The sequence below is a fragment of the Uloborus diversus genome, chromosome 3 (assembly GCF_026930045.1).
Source record: "Uloborus diversus isolate 005 chromosome 3, Udiv.v.3.1, whole genome shotgun sequence".
In the NCBI taxonomy this organism is placed as follows: domain Eukaryota; kingdom Metazoa; phylum Arthropoda; class Arachnida; order Araneae; family Uloboridae; genus Uloborus; species Uloborus diversus.
This window is the reverse complement of record NC_072733.1, coordinates 174,747,132-174,767,447: the sequence shown is the minus strand read 5'-3', so window position 1 is coordinate 174,767,447 and position 20,316 is coordinate 174,747,132. Positions and strand designations below refer to the sequence as shown.

Sequence of the window (20,316 nt, the reverse complement as noted above, 5' to 3'; positions counted from 1 at the left end):
ATAATTTTTCCGGGTTTGTTGAGCCGATCTGAGTTCCTACGCTTCTGGAAGAAAAAGCTATGATACCCATAAACTCAATGGTTGAAAACTCATTTAAAAAGTGAACTTATTTGATAGAAATTTCAATATCCAATTTTTTGAGCAATCACGATTGCTTATTGTTCTCATTTGACCGTTTTTGATGTTCCGTGCCTTTTTCAGCTTGGACCGAAAGTTTGTACAGCACCACCTCCCACCGTCCTCCGCCGGCGGCGCGGCTGCTCCGGTCCTGAGCTATCCGCTTCTCCTGGTCGGAGGCGTCCATGTCCTACACACACGCACACTCACACACACACACACACGCCTACGTGCATACACACAGGTCTACGCACACACACAAGCCTACACACTTACCACACACAACTATGCACATGTAACCGCCCAGGAGGAGAGGCAGTCTTGGGGGGGCAGGAGCCGTTTCTAGAAACAATAACTCCAATGAGCAGGGTCCTGTCTCAGCTCGTGATTGCGAAAAACATAATTTGAATTCAAAATTTCAGAATTCAAATTAATTTTTTTATTTTTTTTTTATTTATTTTTTTTTGTCTTGTCCATGGACAATTAAATGGCTCCGTGTGTCTTCAAGACCGCGTCCGCTAGCTGCAATGCATCTGTGCTGTAGAGGACCTCTCGAAGTTCTGAAGCCAGTGGCACCAAACCCAGCTGCAGAACATGTGGGATAAGGGCCGGGCACTCAAGAATGTGATCCGGAGTCAGTTGGGCATCAGTGCAGTTCTTGCAGGGAATGTAAGTTCTCGTTTTGTCGGGAAGAATTTTCATCCTTTTATAGTGGTTTGTTCTTAATCTTGCAATTGTAGATGTTAGGATTCTGGGGCAATCAAAGTCGGTGATGAGGGGCTTCTTAAAGGTATGTGGCAGAAGTCTATGTTTTGCGACAGCATTTGAGTCTGCTAGCGTGATGGTGGTGCAAGGTTTGCCAATGTTTCTGCCTTCTTTTGCTAGGGAATCCGCACACTCATTCCCTTCAATATTCACGTGTGCCGGTATCCATTGCAGCATGCAGGATTTTCCATTGCCGTGCAAGTCTTCGAGTAGGGCATTTATGGCAGAGGTGATGTTGGTTGCTCCGTTTTTGATTGCTTCTAAGGCCGCTTTTGAGTCAGAGAAGATTGCCAATCCATCAGTTGGGACTGAGATCTCTTGATTGGTCATGTAAAAAGTGAGTGCCTCCTTAATCGCAAGAAGTTCGCTGGTGAAGTTAGAAGCAATTATGCCTGTGTTGATTTTATGTGTATATTTATCTCCATTTGGAAGGAAGAAGAGAATGCCAGCACCTCCTTTGTTGAGGGATATGTCAGATGAGCCGTCCGTATAGACAGTCACAAAGTTACCCTGTCACTATCCATGGAAAGGAGGGTTGCCAGAGCCTCGAAAGGTTGGACTTCTACCTGTTGGTCCGCGGAAGGTATTTTATTTCAGTTCTACCACCATTGGAGACCACTGAAGGCATTCCCCTATCCGCCACCCGGGGACGCGCTCTCTAGGGGTTACAGGCTCCCCCAAGAGCCCCAATATCCAATGAAATTAAAAATTATAATATTTTGTGATATAAAAAAATTGATCTCATACTTAGTAAAATTATAATAATTAAATTTGTCGTCTGTTTCAGAAATGGGTCCATCAGAAGATATAACTCTAAGTGACCAGGAGAGAATGTATTGGCGAACTGTAAATAGAGCTGTGTGTTTGTGTTGTTGACCAATATCAATAAAATTTTATATTAATTGAAAACTTGATGATGCTTTAAACTTATATGGCGTGAAATTTATTCAAAGGACACACACACATTAGCAGAACCAGCAGGGAAGCACGGTGGCACATGAACCACTTATCATAGTTTCATGGAGAAACAAAGTTACATATTCAAGCAAATGTCCCAACTAAATTTTGGGTGTCATGTCAATCTATCCTGTAGTTTTTTATTTTATTTTAATAATATTTTGACTATAATATTTAGAATCTTTCTATTTCCTAGTATTTTGCCTCGCTTAACACGAAAGTCACCATAACAAATTGAGATTAGCTCTTGTTTTCAAGATACAAAGCCAACTGGGGTGGTGAAATTTCACTAATACTCTTTTTTTCTGGCAGATAGAAACACCCCCACCCTAATGGGACTCACTGTCTTCTAATCTTCGATCCCTGGTTGGGATAGAAATCTCTCTACAATGAACCCAAATGGACTTCAAAAAAATTTAATACTGAGCTAGAGAAATGCTCAAAATGAGCCTTTAGTAGATCCACCCATTTGTGCTTCCACTCATGCTCATTCTGCTGGTAATAATAAAAACCTTCATAAAAGCTGTGAACAAAGGTGGCTTTCCAATAGCTTAGAGGGAAATTTACAAGATATATTAAAGCTAAGGTTAAAGAGAGAATTTTTAATGGCCCTTCCTCAAATACATTCAATTATGAAAATTAATGTTTTGGATAAAAGTTTTGAAGGGGAAAAGAAAAGCACCTAAAAAGCCTTTAAGGGTGTATTCCAAGTATTTCTAAATATCAGAGAAGACAAGAGCTAAAAACAGATGGTCAAAAATCCCTACAAAAGTTCTGTAACCATCGATGAAATATTTTTCCCTGAAACTGTATTTAGTTCACTTCTTTCTAAATATTTTGCTTAAAAACTGGAGCAATGAGCATGGGGAAAGTTTTTACCATGATATATTTACAGTGGAACATGGATATCAGGGTCATTAGGCCTAGTTAATGCTCACCAAATGCTGCTTAAAAGGGATGATTCCTCTTTAACATACAAGAAGCAATCGAGAATGAACAGCAAGCCAAAAACAACCACTGCTATTGTAAAAATAAACATTGTTTAGTCAAACATTTTTTTTAAAACTTTATCGTCAATGTGCATCTTTCACAGGTGTGCTTTTGTGTATTTTGAAAACAAGAGCTAATAAAAAAAAACCCCACTTACATATCTGTTTTTCTCAACCCAAAATTAGTCGGAATTGACTATTCAAAATTAATGTGCAGACAAGAAGTTTTTTTTTTATGTAGTGTTATTTTAGACATTTGTAATCACCCAGCAAACTGTTTTAAACAATTCCTTAACTACACCTCACCATTTCTTATATAAAAAACCGACTTTATAGTGCAATTTTTTTTTTTTTAAGTTGTTTTATTCAACATAAAATACTGTTACAATGCACAAAATCAATGATCAATGGGAGAGAAACACATAAAATAAAACAGTATGGTATATACAGTAGATAGTAATAATAAAATGCTACACTATAATAGTACTGCATAGCCGATACAGTATTTAAAACTTAAAAAGTAAAAGTGTTGAAAATTCATGCAGCATTATCTTGTGGGCTCATGGCCCAGCTAGGCTGGTCCTAGTCAACTTATTAGTCCCCAATGAAGATCAATGGCCCTCTTAAAGGTATCCACCCCTTTCTCATTACCACCTCTTTCAGTAAGCTGTTCCAAGTGCCCACAAACCAACTGAAGTAGTAGTTTTTCCTTATTTTTAGGTTAACCTGAGATTTCAGTAGCTTAAAACAATGTCCCCTCGTCCTGCTTTTGGTGCAAAAATTTAATCCATTAACATCATTCATATTGATAAATTTAAACAACTGAATCATATTTCCTCTGATCCTCCTTTGCTCCAGTCTATACATATTAAGCCTATTAAGTCTGATATCATAATCTAAATCTGAAAATCCCCTTACTAGTCTAGTTACCCTTCTTTGACCCCTTTCCAATACACAAATATCTATCCTTAGATAAGGCAACCAAAACTGCACAGCATACTCCAAATGGGGTCTTACTAAATTCCTATATAAAGACAGAAGAACCTTCTTAGATTTGTTTGATATAAATCTATTGATAAACTCAAGCATTCTGTTGGCTTTGTTACTTGCAATGTTGCACTGTTGACTAAACTTGAAGTCCTGATTTATTAAGAGAGATACCCAGATCAATAACATTTTCTCCCAATGATTGAACCCTGTAAACGATAATTCTTACGCTTATTTCCATGACTTAAGTGTAGTACTTGACATTTCCCTACATTAACTGCCATACCCCACTTATTAATATAATCTAAAGCCTCTTGAAGCTGTTTTACCTGTTCTTCATTTTCTACAATCCCCATAACTTTTACATCATCAGCAAAACAATTCATGCTTCCAGAAATATTTTCATTGATATCATTCATAAAAATAATAAACAAGAGAGGCCCTAAAACTGAACCCTGTGGAATTCCGTTTAAAACAGCACTCCATTTAGAATGATTTCCCCTCACAACTACTCTTTGTTTCCTTCCAATCAGCCAATTTCTAATCCAAAGTAAAGTTTTTTCTCCTATTTCTATATTCTGAGAAGAGCAAAATGCGGTAGCTTAGCAAAAGCTTTTTTAAATCAATATAAACAACATCCACACACTTTTTGTTATTTAAAGCAAATTTTAGTGATGAAACAAAAAGGCAGAAAAGAAATCTTCGCGATCTTAAAAAAATGGAATCGAAACAAAAGTGAACGAAATAGAATAAAGGTGTCATAAAGGTTTTTTTTTTCCTGCGAAATTTTGAAAGTAAATGCAATCTTTGAATGTTATTTGGGAACATCTAAGGTTCTGCTTTATGATTTACCTAACTGAGGGCCGATGAAACGAACGTTTCGAACATTTTTTTTTTAGCGGAAATAAAGTATTCAGTGTATAGTACAAACCTGTGACAAGCGTCAGTGAAATAAAAAATGAATAGGCAAATAAACATAACTTCATAGGACTGCCGGCATTTTTACATTTCTATCTTTTTTTTTTTTTTGTAAGAATGTCAATAATATCATCACAAAATCGCCGTTAAGTAGTAAAAAATATATGTATCGCCAAAATACGTTTTAAATAGAGAAAAAGTTTAAACAGAGTAAGCTAGATTTTTAGAATGTCACAAAGACACTAGTCACAAAAGTAGTTCTAAGAGTTTAAATATAAAGAGCGAAATTAAATTTAAAAAATTTATAACGATATTCAGGAGACATGACATTTAAAAAAAAAAGAAAGTAAGTGAAAAAAACTAAGGTATCACTGAAAAGTACCACATAGTTCAAAATGTTATTTTTTTCATTATGGAAAAACCGGAGTACTCAAATAATTTTGGAAAAGAAAAGCTGGTGGAGAGTTTCCCAGAACATTTTTATCAATAATTTAATCAAATAAAAAAGACATTGCCAGAAAAGGAGATTGACAGAGGTGCCGAATTCTATCCATTTATTTTACGCCATGAAACTATAGGAAGCGTGATTTTGAAACTTTGACTTTGCAAAAAGTCTCCGAACCCCATCTCTTCTCCAATCGCCATCAAAGATGATCTGCAATTACGTTAATACTTTTATTTCAAAAAGCTTCTAGAAGTGCGCCACTGCTCAAACTCTCGGAAGACAGACTTACCCCATCATCAGTAAAGATCGTCTAAAATTCTGTTGTTAGGACTTTAAGAAATTCTGAAGGTCCTTTGAAACTTTCTTACATCTAATACTAGACGCCTTCGGCAACCGCCACAACCTCGCCACCTACGGCGGCACATTGGTTTACATCGCCGAAGTCTGTGTATTTTGAGAGCGACGCCCCCCGCCCTCTTTGCTGCCTGTGGCGGTACAATAATCATTGGGCAGCAGGGGCGAATGGGACCGGCGGGCAGCCGGGCATTTTCTCGGTGGGCCGCATTGAATATTACAACTGAATAGCAAAAAAAAAACCTTCTTCCCTTTTTTTTTTCCTTATTTTTCTTCCTTTTAAAAAAAAAAATTAATTTTTCTTTGGCAATATCATAATATTCCGGTACATTTCTCATCGACTCACAAGAAAATCGCTGCAAGAAAAGTAAGATGGAAATAAAAAAAAAAAAAAACTCTACAGACTCATAGTGTATGAGTAATAGGATATTTTTCTGTATGTCAGTAAATTCATCGGTCCATAAGATAGTTTTGTTGAATAACTGTTCAGGACCTTCCAAGGCCCTAACACCTGACTTTTGTTCGTAGGGGAATATGAACCCATCTTCACTCTGAGCAATGAACACGTCAAGGTAGAGTCGTCACCTGTGGACGCTGCCGAACCGAGCTGCCAATTTTAATTTAGTGATAAACAAAAAAAAAGAAAGAAACAAAACGTTCTCGGTAGTAAAATATTGAAGTATTTAACGTAACTCTTGGAGTTCTAGTGACAAAAAATATTTTTCAATTTTAGAATAAAATGCGATGTTTGAATATTAAGCAATTAAACCTTTGAATATTAGTTAGGAACATCTACGATTCTTTGTTATAATTTACCTAACTGAAGGCCGTTGAAATGTATATTTCGAACATTTTTTTTTAACGAAAAAAAGTATTCTATACATAGTAAAAATCCATGACAAGCTTCAGCTGAATACAATAAGAGATGAATAGATAAAAATCATGACAGTTTCGTAGGGGCCGCCGAAGAATGTTTTAAATAGAAAAAAAAGTTTAAATGCAGTAAGGGAAATTTAAAGTATTGTAATGAATAGTCACACCAGTTTAACAGTAAATTACCGACCCTAAAGCAGGTCTAAGGCAGAACAACATGCAATATAACAAACAGCCCAGTTATCACATCCAGAGACTGCAGCTTTTCTCGTTAGAACACATCAGTCTGGAATAGTGAATAACCGAGCTAACCTTCATTTACAAGCTTTGCCTTCAATTTGCGAATTGTACTGCACCATGCTGCGGACACTCGCTGTTGAGATAACTTTACTTTATCTTCCAGTTTGTTGGCGCTCTCTGCTTTAATGAAATGACGTCTGCCTCCTGCTCGGTTATTCACTATTCCAGACTAATGAGCCCATAACAAAGACGAAACTGCAGTATCTGGACGTGATCACCGGGCTGTCTGCTGTATTGCTAGTAGTTACACCAGTAGTTCTTAGTGTTTGAATGTACAAAACGAAAGTGAACCAAAACTTGATCCTGAGATTCAGGGGGAATGATATTTAAAGTAAAACAAAGTTGGGAAAGGAAGATCTACTTTGTCACTGAAAACTACCATATCAGTCCAAAATGTTAAAAAAATATTTTAATGAATCCCAAACGCTTTAACTTCAAACAAGTACAAACAGCAGGCTGAAAATTGAAAAGTTCACTATGGAAAAACCAAAGAACTGATTAACATTACCAATGATCGCTCGAAAACTACATTTTAAAAGCAAAATCTGAAGATTTTTAGTTGCAGCGTCCCCAACGCGCACACCAGCATCATTCAAGGTCGTCTTAAATTTTATTTTATGGGCTTCAATTTCGAAAAAAAATTCGGAGGAGATCTCCCGAAAACTCTTCCCCTTCACGTCATTGAAAGTCGACTAAAATAAAGTTTTTTAAGCTTCAGGCTCGAAAAACTGTCGGTCTTCTTGACGTTATCAAAGAAGACCTACAATCCTATTTTTAGATTTCAATTTAGGAAAATTTCCTAGAGAGCACACCACTCCTGAACCTCTTCACTCCGAAGCATTACCGAAGATCATCTGGAATAGCACAGTCAATAAAGGTTTCGTGTCGCAACAAATTTAGGGAAAGCTAAATTTTTGCAGGTTGTTATACACTAAAGTATACACTAAAAAAATACAAAGTCCCGACCCCCATCCCTCTTGCTTTCTCCCCCACCCCCTCCGAAACATTGCAAGAGCAATACTATGATTATACGCTTTTCGTGTCGCAACTAATTAGGGGAAAGCTGAATTTTGGCAGGATGTTTGTACATAAGGTACACATTAAAAATCCACAAAGTCCCGACCTCCACCCTTCTTGCATTCTCCCCCACCCCCCTCCGAAACATTGCAAGAGCAGTACTGTGATTATACGTTTTTCGTGTTGCAACTAATTAGGGGAAAGCTGAATTTTGGCAGGATGTTAGTACATAAAGTAAACACTAAAAAGGCACAAAGTCCCGACCTTCACCCCTCTTGCTTTCCTCCCCACCCCCTCCGAAACATTGCTAGAGCAGTACTATGATTAACGCTTTTCGTGTTCCAACTAAATAGGGGAAAGCTGATTTTTTTTTCAAGATGTTGGTATACTAAGTATACACTAAAAAAAAAAAAAACACAAAGTCCCTACCCCTATTGCTTCTCCCCCCCCGCCTCGTGCGAAACATTGCAATAGCAATATTATGATTATACGGCGGCAATCTTTGCGTAAAAATGTGAATGGCACAAAAAAAAAGATAGAGATGGATTGATTAATACTGCTGCTTAATTTATTTAAACAGCCGCCGAAGGCGGCAAACTTGAAATAAAAAGGTAAATGACAAGTTAGCCAAACAGCCGCCGTAGGTGGCTGCTTGCACAGAAAGGCGAATGGCGTAAGAAGGTGAACCAGCTGGTCACCGCAGGCGGCTAGTACTAATATAAATTTGATATTCTTTCAGACAGCCCAAACTTGCCCGAAGTTCAGATAGTTTATAGCCGAACGCTCTACCGAAAAAACTTATCAATTTAACTAAACAACTAAGTCCAGTGCTTTTAAGCTTTATTAAAATATGAACACACACACAGGCTTTTTTTTTTTTTTTTTGCCGAAAGCGACGTAAAAAATGGAAAACTGCATTAGAACTTTGCTTTTGAAAAATGCATAAGAACTACAGGCAGCATCAAGGTTTTGAAACAGCAAGGGGCGTTTTCGAAAACTTGATTTTTCGACCGTAAGTCTATTTTTCTTCATTAGCCAGCCTGATAAGTTTTAAAATGAGAAGGGAATAATATATAAGATAAGATACTGAAGAAACATTTTTTTATTCTTGAAAATTTTTACAATTTGTTACCGCAGGCTGCTTGGACCGTTATGACTTAGATGGCAGCACGTGTTCATCATTTAACAGCACGGTTAAAATACAAAATAAATTGAACTATGCTCTTTTTTAAGCTTAGCTTTTCGAATGTAGTAAAAATGTGATAAGCTATTTGTTTGTTTGTTTTTTGCAAAAAGAAGATAAAATATATATTTTACCCTTCAAATTGAGGTAGTAATTTTTTTATTTGTACAAAGAGTCAAAAACTCATTAGAAGAATATATATTTCAATATACGATTTATTATTTTTTTCTGAACAAAAAACAATTGTATTGTAGTCTGAAATCTTAAACCTGTTACTTATATTTTCGCTTACATTATGCTTTAATTTTCTTACCAGAGCCAAAGCTTAAAAAGAAAAAAAAAACGTACAATTCCGAAGTAATTTAGCACAAAGTCACTTCAAGTTTTCATATCAGCAAGGAGCGTTTCCATCTCATTTGTTCTATTCCTTCATAGTTGTTATTCACTTAAGTAAATGTTCATGTAATGCGCGGTATTTCTCTAATTTTTTTGCAGCAGATTGTCCGGACGTGGGCCCGAACACGTATTCTCCTGGTTACCAAGAGAACGCTCTGCCTATCAAGCTATTCAGCTCTATCGGTCATAGCGCAAATTAAAGTTATAAGCTTAACCAAAAACCTCATTCTGGTTCTTTAAAACAGGTTTTTCGGCTGAAAAAAGCAATTTTTAGACCGTGGGTCTATTTTTCGTCAGTAGCCAGCACTATAAGCTTTAAAATAAGGCGTAAATCAAAGAAATCGATCAAGAATTGAGGAAAATCTGGCGTAGAAACCAAAAACAGGCTACAGAAATTATATATAAGGAATTTTTTTAACTGTTAAAGAGGTTTCCGTGTTCTAAACTTCGACAGCAACTGCAAGAATTCGTTTTAATTTTTTAACTATCGGAGAGGTTTCCGTGTTCTGCACTTCGGCAGCAACTGCAAGATTTTGTTTTAATTTTTTAACTATCGGAGATGTTTTCGTGTTCTGCACTTCGACAGCAATCGCCAGATTTTTTTTTTTTTTTTTAAATCAATTGGAGAAGTTTTCGTGTTCTGCATTTCGAGGAAAATCAGGAGTTTTCGTCATTTTATTTTCAAAGTGTCAGAGATATATTACCATATGTTGTTTCCCCACAAAAGTAAAACATAATCCTGAAAAATACATTTTTACTGTTGTTAAGAATGGATATGCAAAATAGATATTTCCGATGTCTCTACGTTCTCAAGCATATATCTACGGGTCGAAAAAAAATCAACATTTATTCGGGGGTGAGCAAAATGGAAAATTAAGGCCGATTTTTCAGTGAAAATTTTTTTCCTAATAGAATACTTCCTTTTTTGTAAAACCAAGTAAAAAGTATTAATAAATCGATAGAAATAGTTATCAATTAAATATCAAAAGTATCATTACATCAAAAAACATGCAAATTAGATACTAATAATCGAAAAATAATTGAATATTAAAAGAAAAATTTAAAGTAATAAAAATTACTAAAGAATTTCCAAGTCCGAAAAAAAAAAAAAATCCGGAAATAAAAAAGACACAATATTTCGGCAAAGTACAAAAAAAAAAAAAAAAAAAGCGAAAAAACGACAAAGTCCGAAAACACATGGAAAAACGACGAAGTCTGAAAACACATGGAAAAACGACGAAGTCCGAAAACACATGGAAAAACGACTAAGTTCGAAAACACATGGAAAAAGTACTAAGTCCGAAAATGGAAAAACGACAAAGTCCGAAAACACATGGAAAACGACTAACTCCGAAAACACATGGAAAAACGACCAAGTCTGAAAACACATGGAAAAACGACAAAGTCCGAAGACACATGAAAAAACGAAAAAGTCCGAAAATGGAAAAACGACTAACTCCGAAAACACATGAAAAAACGACAAAGTCCGAAAACTCATGGCAAAACGACAAAGTCCGAAAATGTCGGAAATAATTCAAAGTCCGACGGACGGAAAATCGAACAGATCCACAGAAAGTCTGACGGCATGGCGGAAATGCGATCACCGCTTCTTTCCGAAAACACTTCCACCGTCGGAAAACGGCCACTAAGTTTAGCCGAGTCACCGTCGAGTCCGAGGAAAAACGCGTGACTCATTGAACGGGAATATGTGTGGGAGATGTGTGGCTGAGTGGGTTGAGCTCGAGCAGCGGGCGTTCATCTCGCACGCCCAGTCTTATTGCAAACATTCCATTCACCAGACGAGGCTCGTATTGCACTACGAAGCCGGTCGTATTTATCCGGAATGTTTATGGTGGGACTTGTATTGTCCCGTGACACCGGTAGTATTCCGGATGTTGCGGTGGTCCCCTCGTTACCCGTCGGTGGTGTGACTTCCTTTTGGTTTGAGCTCAGAAAGGTCGAGGGGGGAAGTAACACAATTCCAATGAGTTTATCACTTATGGTGGGAAGTGTGCATGTCGTTAGAAATGTGGTAATCAGTGAGCTTTGAGGGTATTTTGCGTTGATCACGTTATTATTCCGAAACTTCGCCTCGGTTCTTCGGAACGACCACCGGGTGGGTTGGAGCGACGGGATTCGCTGTAGTTTAATACTGCTTATGTGCAGGAATTGTCAGTAGACGATCTAAGTGCGTTAGGGTGTCGTACGTAATAAGAGCAGCTACCATGCCACGATCTATTAGGACACATCTTCTGACTGGGAGATTTGTTTCGGCAACCCTTTTCCTCCACGTTCAGTAGAGGAGAGGGGTCAGTAATAGGCACTGACCTGTATTCTAGCTGGACCGCGCATCGCAGGTTCTGACGCGCGGAGAAGTAGAAGCGAATAGAAGCTCTTGGGATCCGCCATGCTCACCTCCAACTCGAAGTGAAACTAATGATTGGTGTATTGAGCTGCGCGCTTTAAATTTAGTTATTTCACTAAATATAAGCGAAAAAACCGTTTCATGTTGAAAAACTAACATCATATAAAGTCTAGCATCGTTTCGTCTGGAACAGACGTTAAAAACATTCAGTTTTTAATTTTAATGAAATAGAAACCTGTCGAAAAATGGGTGTTAAAACCGTGATGAGATTCGTCAGTGCAATATTATACCGATTCAGACCTCCCCCCCCCCCGCCCCCACCATTTTAAAACCGAAACATCGTCTTATTTTGTTTTTAAAGTATTTTTATTTTTTAACTAAAGGCCGGATTAGAAAAGAATTGTTTAATTTAAGAAAAGGTTCCTATTTTTTAAAAATATAAGTAAGAGATACGCCCGCTTACCGAATATTTTTTTTTTGGGGGGGGGGGGGGTACCGAGTATACCAGGGGTGAACTCGAGTAAAATTTTTTGAAACTATGAGGAAGTTCTTCAAACATACACAAAAATCATTTTAAAAAAAAACACATTTTAGAAGTTAATATTTTTTAAAAATAATTTTTCTGCATTAGAATGTGTTGTCAGCCTAAAGTTAGCAGAAACTTCGGATCGCAGCCCTCCCCCCTCCCCTGCCTTACGGAGTAAAACTTTGAAAATTAAAATACTGCAAAATTTAACTATCCAAGTGTTTCCTTTTGTCAAATAATGACTTTTTTAAAAAATGATGGGGTAAGTGGGTCACCCACGTGATTTTTAAAAAATATATAATCTTAAAAATATAGTGGTTAAAAATATTTAAAGCATTGTTTTAGGAAATAATGCTGAACTTGTATTTATTTGAGCTTGATTTAAATGCCCGCGCACATTTAAATAAAAATAAGAGTGAATCAATGAAATAGCTTGAAAACTCCTAGCTACTGCAATTAAAAGTGTAAAATTATAATTTTCTTCCATATCACTCACCTATGAATAGATTTTCCTGGAGTTTTTTGCCTGCAATGTTTGTAACTGCAATTTATTGCACTGCAGGTAGGCATACTTTAATAAGAAAAAAGCAACAAGCAAATATAAATCTGTGGCAGAAATGAAACAACAAGCAACAAAAAACTTAATAAAATCAACATAAAATAACAATGGCAAAAGAAAATCTTGATTTAAAAGTGAATTTGAGAAAAAATGCAAAGCGATAACAATAGCAGAACGCTCGATCAACACTGACTTGGGGTGTGAGCAAGATGGCGTTCAAATCACTTCAGCTCGGAAACTACGATGCTCAGTCCAGCTAGAATGCAGGTCAGTGGTAATAGGAGGTAAGGGTACGAGGTCGGCGTAGTGACCTAGCTGCGTATGCAGAAAACGAGCATTATTCTGTCTTTTCGCAGAAGGCAGACCTACTTTCGCTGGAGCCATTCAAAGGTTGGAGCGCCTTTAATTTTCCACTAACGGAACGGAATGACGCAATTCAAAAGCATTCAAAAGGGTTCCTTATTAGCTTTTTCACTTCGGCAATAAGAAATGTGTCAGCGATATGGCCTTGAAAAGGAAGAAAGGAAAAGCGAAACTAAGATGTCGAAAGAAAAAACTTAGAACCTAAGAAAAAGACGACGATGGGACTTAAAAAAAGTGCATTTTTGAATTGTTTAAATCACTTCTATTTATTTATTTTTGTACTAGCCGCCTGCGGCGACTAGCTGGTTCGCCTCTTACGCCATTCACCTTTCTATGCAAGCAGCCACCTACGGCGGCTGTTTGGCTAACTTGTCATTTACCTTTTTACTTCAAGTTTGCCGCCTTTGGCGGCTGTTTAAATAAATTTGGCTGAAGTATTAATCAATCCATCTCTATCTTTTTTTGTGCCATTCACATTTTTTACGCCAAGATTGACGCCTTCGGCGGCTATCTACCTTTACGATCAATCTCTAAATTTTCTTTCACATCTCTATTTATTTTAACCTCCCCGCTCATTTCCTAATAAAAACAAAGATCACTCAAAAACCGCTTTTTTTATTTAAGTAGAACGAAAAAAAAAAAAGTTATCTCCAAAACTCCCCGTAGTGTGAAAAAAAACAAAGTGACAAAGAAAAAAAAAATCTCGCTGTTTTTATTGAATTAAATGCGCACAACTATGAAATGTAACGTAATATCGAAACAGCAAAACGTCCAGCTTGAGGGGGGGAGGGGAGATGGAAAATTAAATAAATGCATTCCCTAAATTAAACAAAAAAAAAGGAAAGAAAAAAAGCAAGCGCTGCCGGAAAAACACGTGATCATCACGTCATAAAATGTAGAAGTAAGCTATATAGTAAAAAAAAAAAAAAAAAAGATTAATATTGTTTGCGATTAAGATTCCGTCGCAAATATCGAATCGAAATCCAAGTAGTGACGTCAGAGGCATAGAAGATTGAAGAATGCTTTTTTCGACCGATGCGTAGAAAGATATGATGTGCCCAGCATTAAAAAAATTGTAAAAAAAAAACTATTGCGTATTTTTAAGAACTTTTTTCTTCTGTAGAGGGCGAAATGTTTTTACTATTACCAACTTAAATTTTAGAAATAAGGCGTTGATACTTCTCGCAGGATGATATTATAAAAATGTAAAACACAGGAAAAAATGCAAATTGAAGGTTTTTTCAAAAATTCATAAAAAATACAAAAATTGCTCTATTTTCAAAATTTTTTCATTCATCATATTTAAAATTAAATTTCCAACACTACAGTACAAAAATATTTGTGTGGTGCGATTGGTTCGGGGTCTGTGAGGTAAAAAGTACTAAAAAGTGCCAAAAAAACACATAAAACATTAAATAACTTTTTTTCTAATTAAAATATCAAAAATCTAAGCCCGAGGTGCACTTCTTCGGCAGAAACTGTACCTGTATTTCAAATTTCATCTTTCTAGGCCTTACCGATTTCCCGGAAAGCGCGCCACACACACACAAACATCTTATTTTATTACTAGCCGCCTGCGGCGACCAGCTGGTTCGCCTTCTTACGCAATTCGCCTTTTCTATGCAAGCAGCCACCTACGGCGACTGTTTGGCTAACTTGTCATTTACCTTTTCACTTCAAGTTTGCCGCCTTCGGCGGCTGTTTAAATAAATTTGGCAGCAGTATTACTCAATCCATCTACCATCTCTATTTTTTTTTTTTTTTTTTTTTTTTGTGCCATTCACATTTTTACGCCAAGATTGCCGCTTTCGGCGGCTATCTACCTTTACGATCTATCTCTAAAATTTCTTATCCATCTCTATTTATTTTAACTTCCTCGGCTATTTCCTAATAAAAACAAAAAGATCACTCAAAAAAAGCGCCTTTTTTATTTTGGTAGAGCAAAAATAAAAGGTTATCTCCAAAATTCCCCGTAGTGTGCAAGTAGCGTTTGAAAAATAAAAAAAAAATCTCGCTGTTTTTATTGAATTAAATGTGCACAACTATGAAATGTAACGTAATATAGATACGGCAAAACGTCCAGCTTGGGGGAGGGGGGGGGGAAAGGAAAAAGAAATAAATGCAATCTCCAAATAAAACAACAAAAAGGAAAAAAAAAATCAAGCGCTGCCGGAAAAAACACGTGGTCAACACGTCATAAAATGTAGAAGTAAGCTATATAGTAAAAAAAAAAAGATTAACATTGTTTGCGATTAAGATTCCATCCTAAATATCGAATCGAAATCCAAGTAGTGACGTCAGAGGCATAAAAGATTGAAGAACGCTTTTTTCGACCGATGCATGGAAAAAAATGCAAAATCAATGGTTTTTTCAAAAATTCATAAAAAATACAAAAATTGCTCTCTCTCCGAAATTTTTTTCATTAATCATATTTAAAATTAAATTTCCTACACTATAGTACGAAACCTATTTGTATGGTGCGATTGGTTCGGGGTCTGTAAGGTAATAAGTACTAAAAAGTGCAAAAAAAAAACACATAAAATATTAAATAACTTTTTTTCTAATTAAAATATCAAAAATCGAAGCCCGAGGTGCACATCTTTGGCAAAAACTGCACCTGTTTATCAAATTTCATCTTTCTAGGCCTTACCGTTTTCCCGGGAAGCGCGCCACACACACACACAAACATCTTATTTTATTACTAGCCGCCTGCGGCGACCAGCTGGTCCGCCTTTTTACGCCATTCGCATTTTTGCGCCAGAGTCGCCGCCTTCGGCGGCTGCTTAGACAATTTAGCGACGGTATTAATCAATGTTTTTCTCTTTTTTCTCATTATTATCATTTGCCTTTTTACACCGATGTTGCCGCCTTCGGCGACTGCTTAAACAAATTTCGTGGCGGTATCAATCAATCTATATCTATCAATATCATTAGTAGTTTGAATAAAATATTTTCTAGATCTATCTCCAGTTCCGTCGTTTGGAACATTTTTAAAGGAGGGGGAGACACAAACGACGTACTCTTCATGCAAATTTTGTTGAAAAATAACAAAAAGCACTTCCACTTTTATGTGAAAGCATTGTTTTTTCAAAGTCATGGTGTGTGTGGGGGGGGGCACTGACACCCCGTTGAAATTCCTTAAATGACGGGCATGCCTCTTTCTTGCTGACCATCTACTATATCGACCTCTATATTTGTCTATCTATCAATCTATACGATCTGTGCATATCTACCTCCTGACAGTAATCTTTTTTTATTTATATAAGTATTAATTCGAAAACAAAAATATTTTTTGTCCACTCAACCTCTATCTATCTTTATATCTACCTAACCTAACCGCCAATTCGTAACAGAAACGAATTTCATGCAAAAAATCGCTGGCTTTATTTATTTAATCAAAATAGCCCGCAAAAAAAAAGGCTCTATGTTCCCAGTAGTGTTCAAAAAGTAGCGCTTGCAAAAAAAAAAAAAGGTGAAGCGAAGGCAAACGATTTCAGTTGGATCACGTGATGAGGTAAGCTCGGAACTCAGCCGGCAAGCGAACAGATCGCGTTGTGTTCTGCCATTAAAAAAATTGTAAAAAAAAACTATTGCGTATTTTTCAAAAATTTTTTCTTCTGAAGGGGGCGGAATGTTTTTAGTATTACCAACTAAAATTTTAGAATTGAGGGTTCAATACTTGTCGCAGGATGGGTTTCGAAAAAAACTAAACCCGGAAAAAAATGTAAAATAAAGGTTTTGTCAAAAATCTATAAAAAATACAAAAATTGCTCTATCTTCAAAATTTTTTCATTCATCATATTTAAAATTAAATTTCTTACACAATAGTACAAAAAATATCCGTCTGGCGCGATTGGTTCGGGATCTGTGAGGACAAAAGTACTAAAAAGTGCTAAAAATAACATAAAACATTAAATAACTTTTTTCTAATTAAAATATCAAAAATCGAAGCCCGAGGTGCACATTTTCAGCAAAAACTGCACCTGTGTACCAAATTTCATCTTTCTAGGCCTTACCGTTTTCCCAGGATGCGCGCCACAAACACACACACACACACACAAACATCTTGTTTTATTATATGTATAGATATGTATAGATATGTATAGATTTAATATTTTTTTCAGTCTAAGTCGAAAGTATTTTGTTCAACGTCTATTTTTGTATGCATACGTAATCGGAAACATACATAGGACAATGCTCTATTTTTTCTGATATAGCCCTTCCCCTTTTGGATGCAAATATATATAAAAAAAATTCGTACATTATTCTTTTTTTTTCACTTTTCATTTTTTTTTTAGTTTTTATTACATTAATTTAAAAAAGTATTGCAGAGGCTTCATTAAGGGGATCTCGAGGGAACATTTGCCGCTGGTGACAGCACCACCAGGAGGGCGGCAAAAAATTAAAACATGTTCAAAACAAACAGATCTTAAAATAGGCAACTTAAATTCAAATCTGTCTAAGTATAATTCAGTTGTCGTTGTTGTGTGAAAATTATTGTGACATTTTTGACCCTTGTCAAAGATTCATTGTCATCCGATTGATTTCAAATTTTCATTTTCCTTTAAACATCATGCGTTTCGTTCATAAGCAAATACAAACAAATAGAATATGCATGAAGACATGTCGCATTTTTTAAACGGCGCCAGCATATTTTATTAACTTGAATTTTATTCCAATCGTAGATCTGAAAGTTAGAGGGGGGAAAAAATAGAAAATATCTATAAAGCGGGAAAACTATAATTCACCATCAAAACCAGGGGCGGACTGGGTCCCCCAAGGGGGTAAGGCCGGGGGAAAAAACACAAAAGCGCTAAAAAAAACGAAAGCGCAGAGGTTTGAGGGCATATAAAAAAAGGAGGTGCACAGTCGAGGAAGCAGAGAAAGTAAAATAAAATAGAATTAAAAAAAAAAAAAAAAAAACAAGACAAACACGCTCGACGGCGCAAAATAAAGATTGAAGGAGCTCAGGTTTAAGAGTGAGAAAAAAAAAAAAAAAAAAAAAAAAAAACGAGGAACAGGGAGAGAGAAAAGAAAAGAAAGAAAGAAAGAAAGTCGCATATGTTTGAAGGAACAAAAAAAAGTGAAGTGCACAGGTTCGAGGGCACAAAAGAACCCGAAGGCGCTCAGGTATGAGAGCGCAAGAAAAAAAAATGAAGTCGCACAGGCTTGAAAGCGCAAAGAAATAGAAGCTCAGGATCAAGGTTGCAAAAAAAGAAAAAAGAAAAAAAAACGAAGGTTCGATCGCTGAGGGCGTTCGAGGGCAAATCGGCCCGTCCCTGATCAAAAACAGGGTCGTCTAGAAGGGGGGGGGCAAGCCTATGCATTGCATAAGGGGCCGTGAGAGATTGGGGGGCCCGCCAAGCGGGCATAAGAAAAAGAAAAAAATCCCTCCCACCACTTTTTTTCTTTCTTCCCTTCTTTTTAAAAAAAAGCTTTTTAGTTAGAAGAAACTCTTTCTCCTAGAGATTATAAGTTTTAAATCTTGCAAGTTCGAAGTGAGATTATTTTTTTTTTTTTGTCCGTATCTTCAGAGCCCTCTATCGACTATCAACCAAAAATATTTTTTTTTTGCGTAAATTGCAAGGCTAAAAAAAAAAAAAAAAAAAAAAAAAAAAAAAAAGTTTATTTCTAAAAGATTGCCAGAACTTTAGTGAAATGAACAAACGGTAAAAAAACATTAAAAAAAAAAAGCGCTTGCATTTTTAGCGTTCGAAACTTAAAACATTGGCAAATGGCTCTGTTTGATGAAATATTTTAAAATATGTATTGATTTGAGTTTTAAGTTCAGTGATACAAAATGAAACTAATTCTAGCGTTGTTTCAAGAGTAAAAACGGTTGCCTAATTTGGGAAAACATTTTGGACGAAGAACTTCTCATCAAATGTCTAAAAAGGGCACTGTTATGTCACTCAAGGATGCCCACGTAGGGTGGACAGGGCCATTAATTTTTTTTTTTTGGGTAGTGGTGCCCAAAAAAAAAAAAAATAATGGACAATTTAGCTACGGTATTAATCAATGTTTTTCGCTTTTTTCTCAATATTATCATTCGCCTTTTTACACCGATGTTGCCGCCTTCGGCGGCTGCTTAAACAAATTTCGTGGCGGTATCAATCAATCGATATCTATCTATGTCATTAGTAGTTTGAATAAAATATTTTCTAGATCTCTCCAGTTCCGTCGTTTGGAATATTTTTAAAGGAATTTTTACAAACGACGTACTCTTCATGCAAATTTTGTCGAAAAATAACAAAAAGCACTTCCACTTTTATGTGAAAGCATTGTTTTTTCAAAGTCATGGTGTGTGGGGGGGAGCATTGACACCCCGTTGAAATTCCTTAAATGACGGGCATGCCTCTTTCTTGCTGTCCATCTACTATATCGATCTCTATATTTGTCTATCTATCAATCTATACGATCTGTACATATCTACCTCCTGACAGTACAGTCTTTTTCTATTTATATAAGTATTAATTCGAAAACAAAATCATTTTTTGTCCACTCAACCTCTATCTATCTCTGTATCTACCTAACCTAACCGCCAATACGTAACAGAAACGAATATCATGCAAAAAATCGCGGGCTTTACTTATTTAATCAAAATAGCCCGCAAAAAAAGGCTCTCTGTTCCACGTAGTGTTTAAAAAGTAGCGCTTGCAAAAAAAAAAAAAAAAAAAAAAAACTGAAAAAAAAAGGTGAAGAGAAGACAAACGATTTCCGTTGGATCACGTGATGAGGTAAGCTCGGAACTCAGCCGGAAAGCGAACAGCTCGCGTTGTGTTCTGCCATTAAAAAATTGTAAAAAAAAAAAAAACTATTGCGTATTTTTCAAAACTTTTTTCTTCTGAAGGGGGCAGAATGTTTTTACTATTACCAACTAAAATTTTAGAATTGAGGGTTCAATACTTTTTGCAGGATGGGTTTCGAAAGAAATTAAACCCAGAAAAAAATGCAAAATAAAGGTTTTTTCAAAAATTTATAAAAAATACAAAAATTGCTCTATCTTCAAAATTTTTTCATTCATCATATTTAAAATTAAATTTCCTACACTCTAGTACAAAAAATATTTTTGTGGTCCGATTGGTTCGGGGTCTGTGAGGTAAAAAGTACTAAAAAGTGCAAAAAAAACACATAAAACATTAAATAACTTTTTTTCTAATTAAAATATCAAAAATCAAAGCCCGAGGTGCACATTTTCGGCA

The 20,316-nt window shown here is 36.1% G+C and overlaps 1 protein-coding gene across 1 annotated transcript in view; it reads left to right on the top strand.

Annotated features, from left to right (window-relative positions):
- The window catches only part of LOC129218379 (uncharacterized), a 55,417-nt gene extending 53,622 nt beyond the window's left edge, over positions 1-1,795 (top strand). The window contains exon 10 of the mRNA XM_054852621.1: positions 1,670-1,795. Within this exon, the coding sequence (XP_054708596.1) occupies positions 1,670-1,758 (89 nt within the window). The 3' untranslated portion in view covers positions 1,759-1,795. The remainder of the gene's footprint in view (positions 1-1,669) is intronic.
- Positions 1,796-20,316: the final 18,521 nt, after the last annotated feature.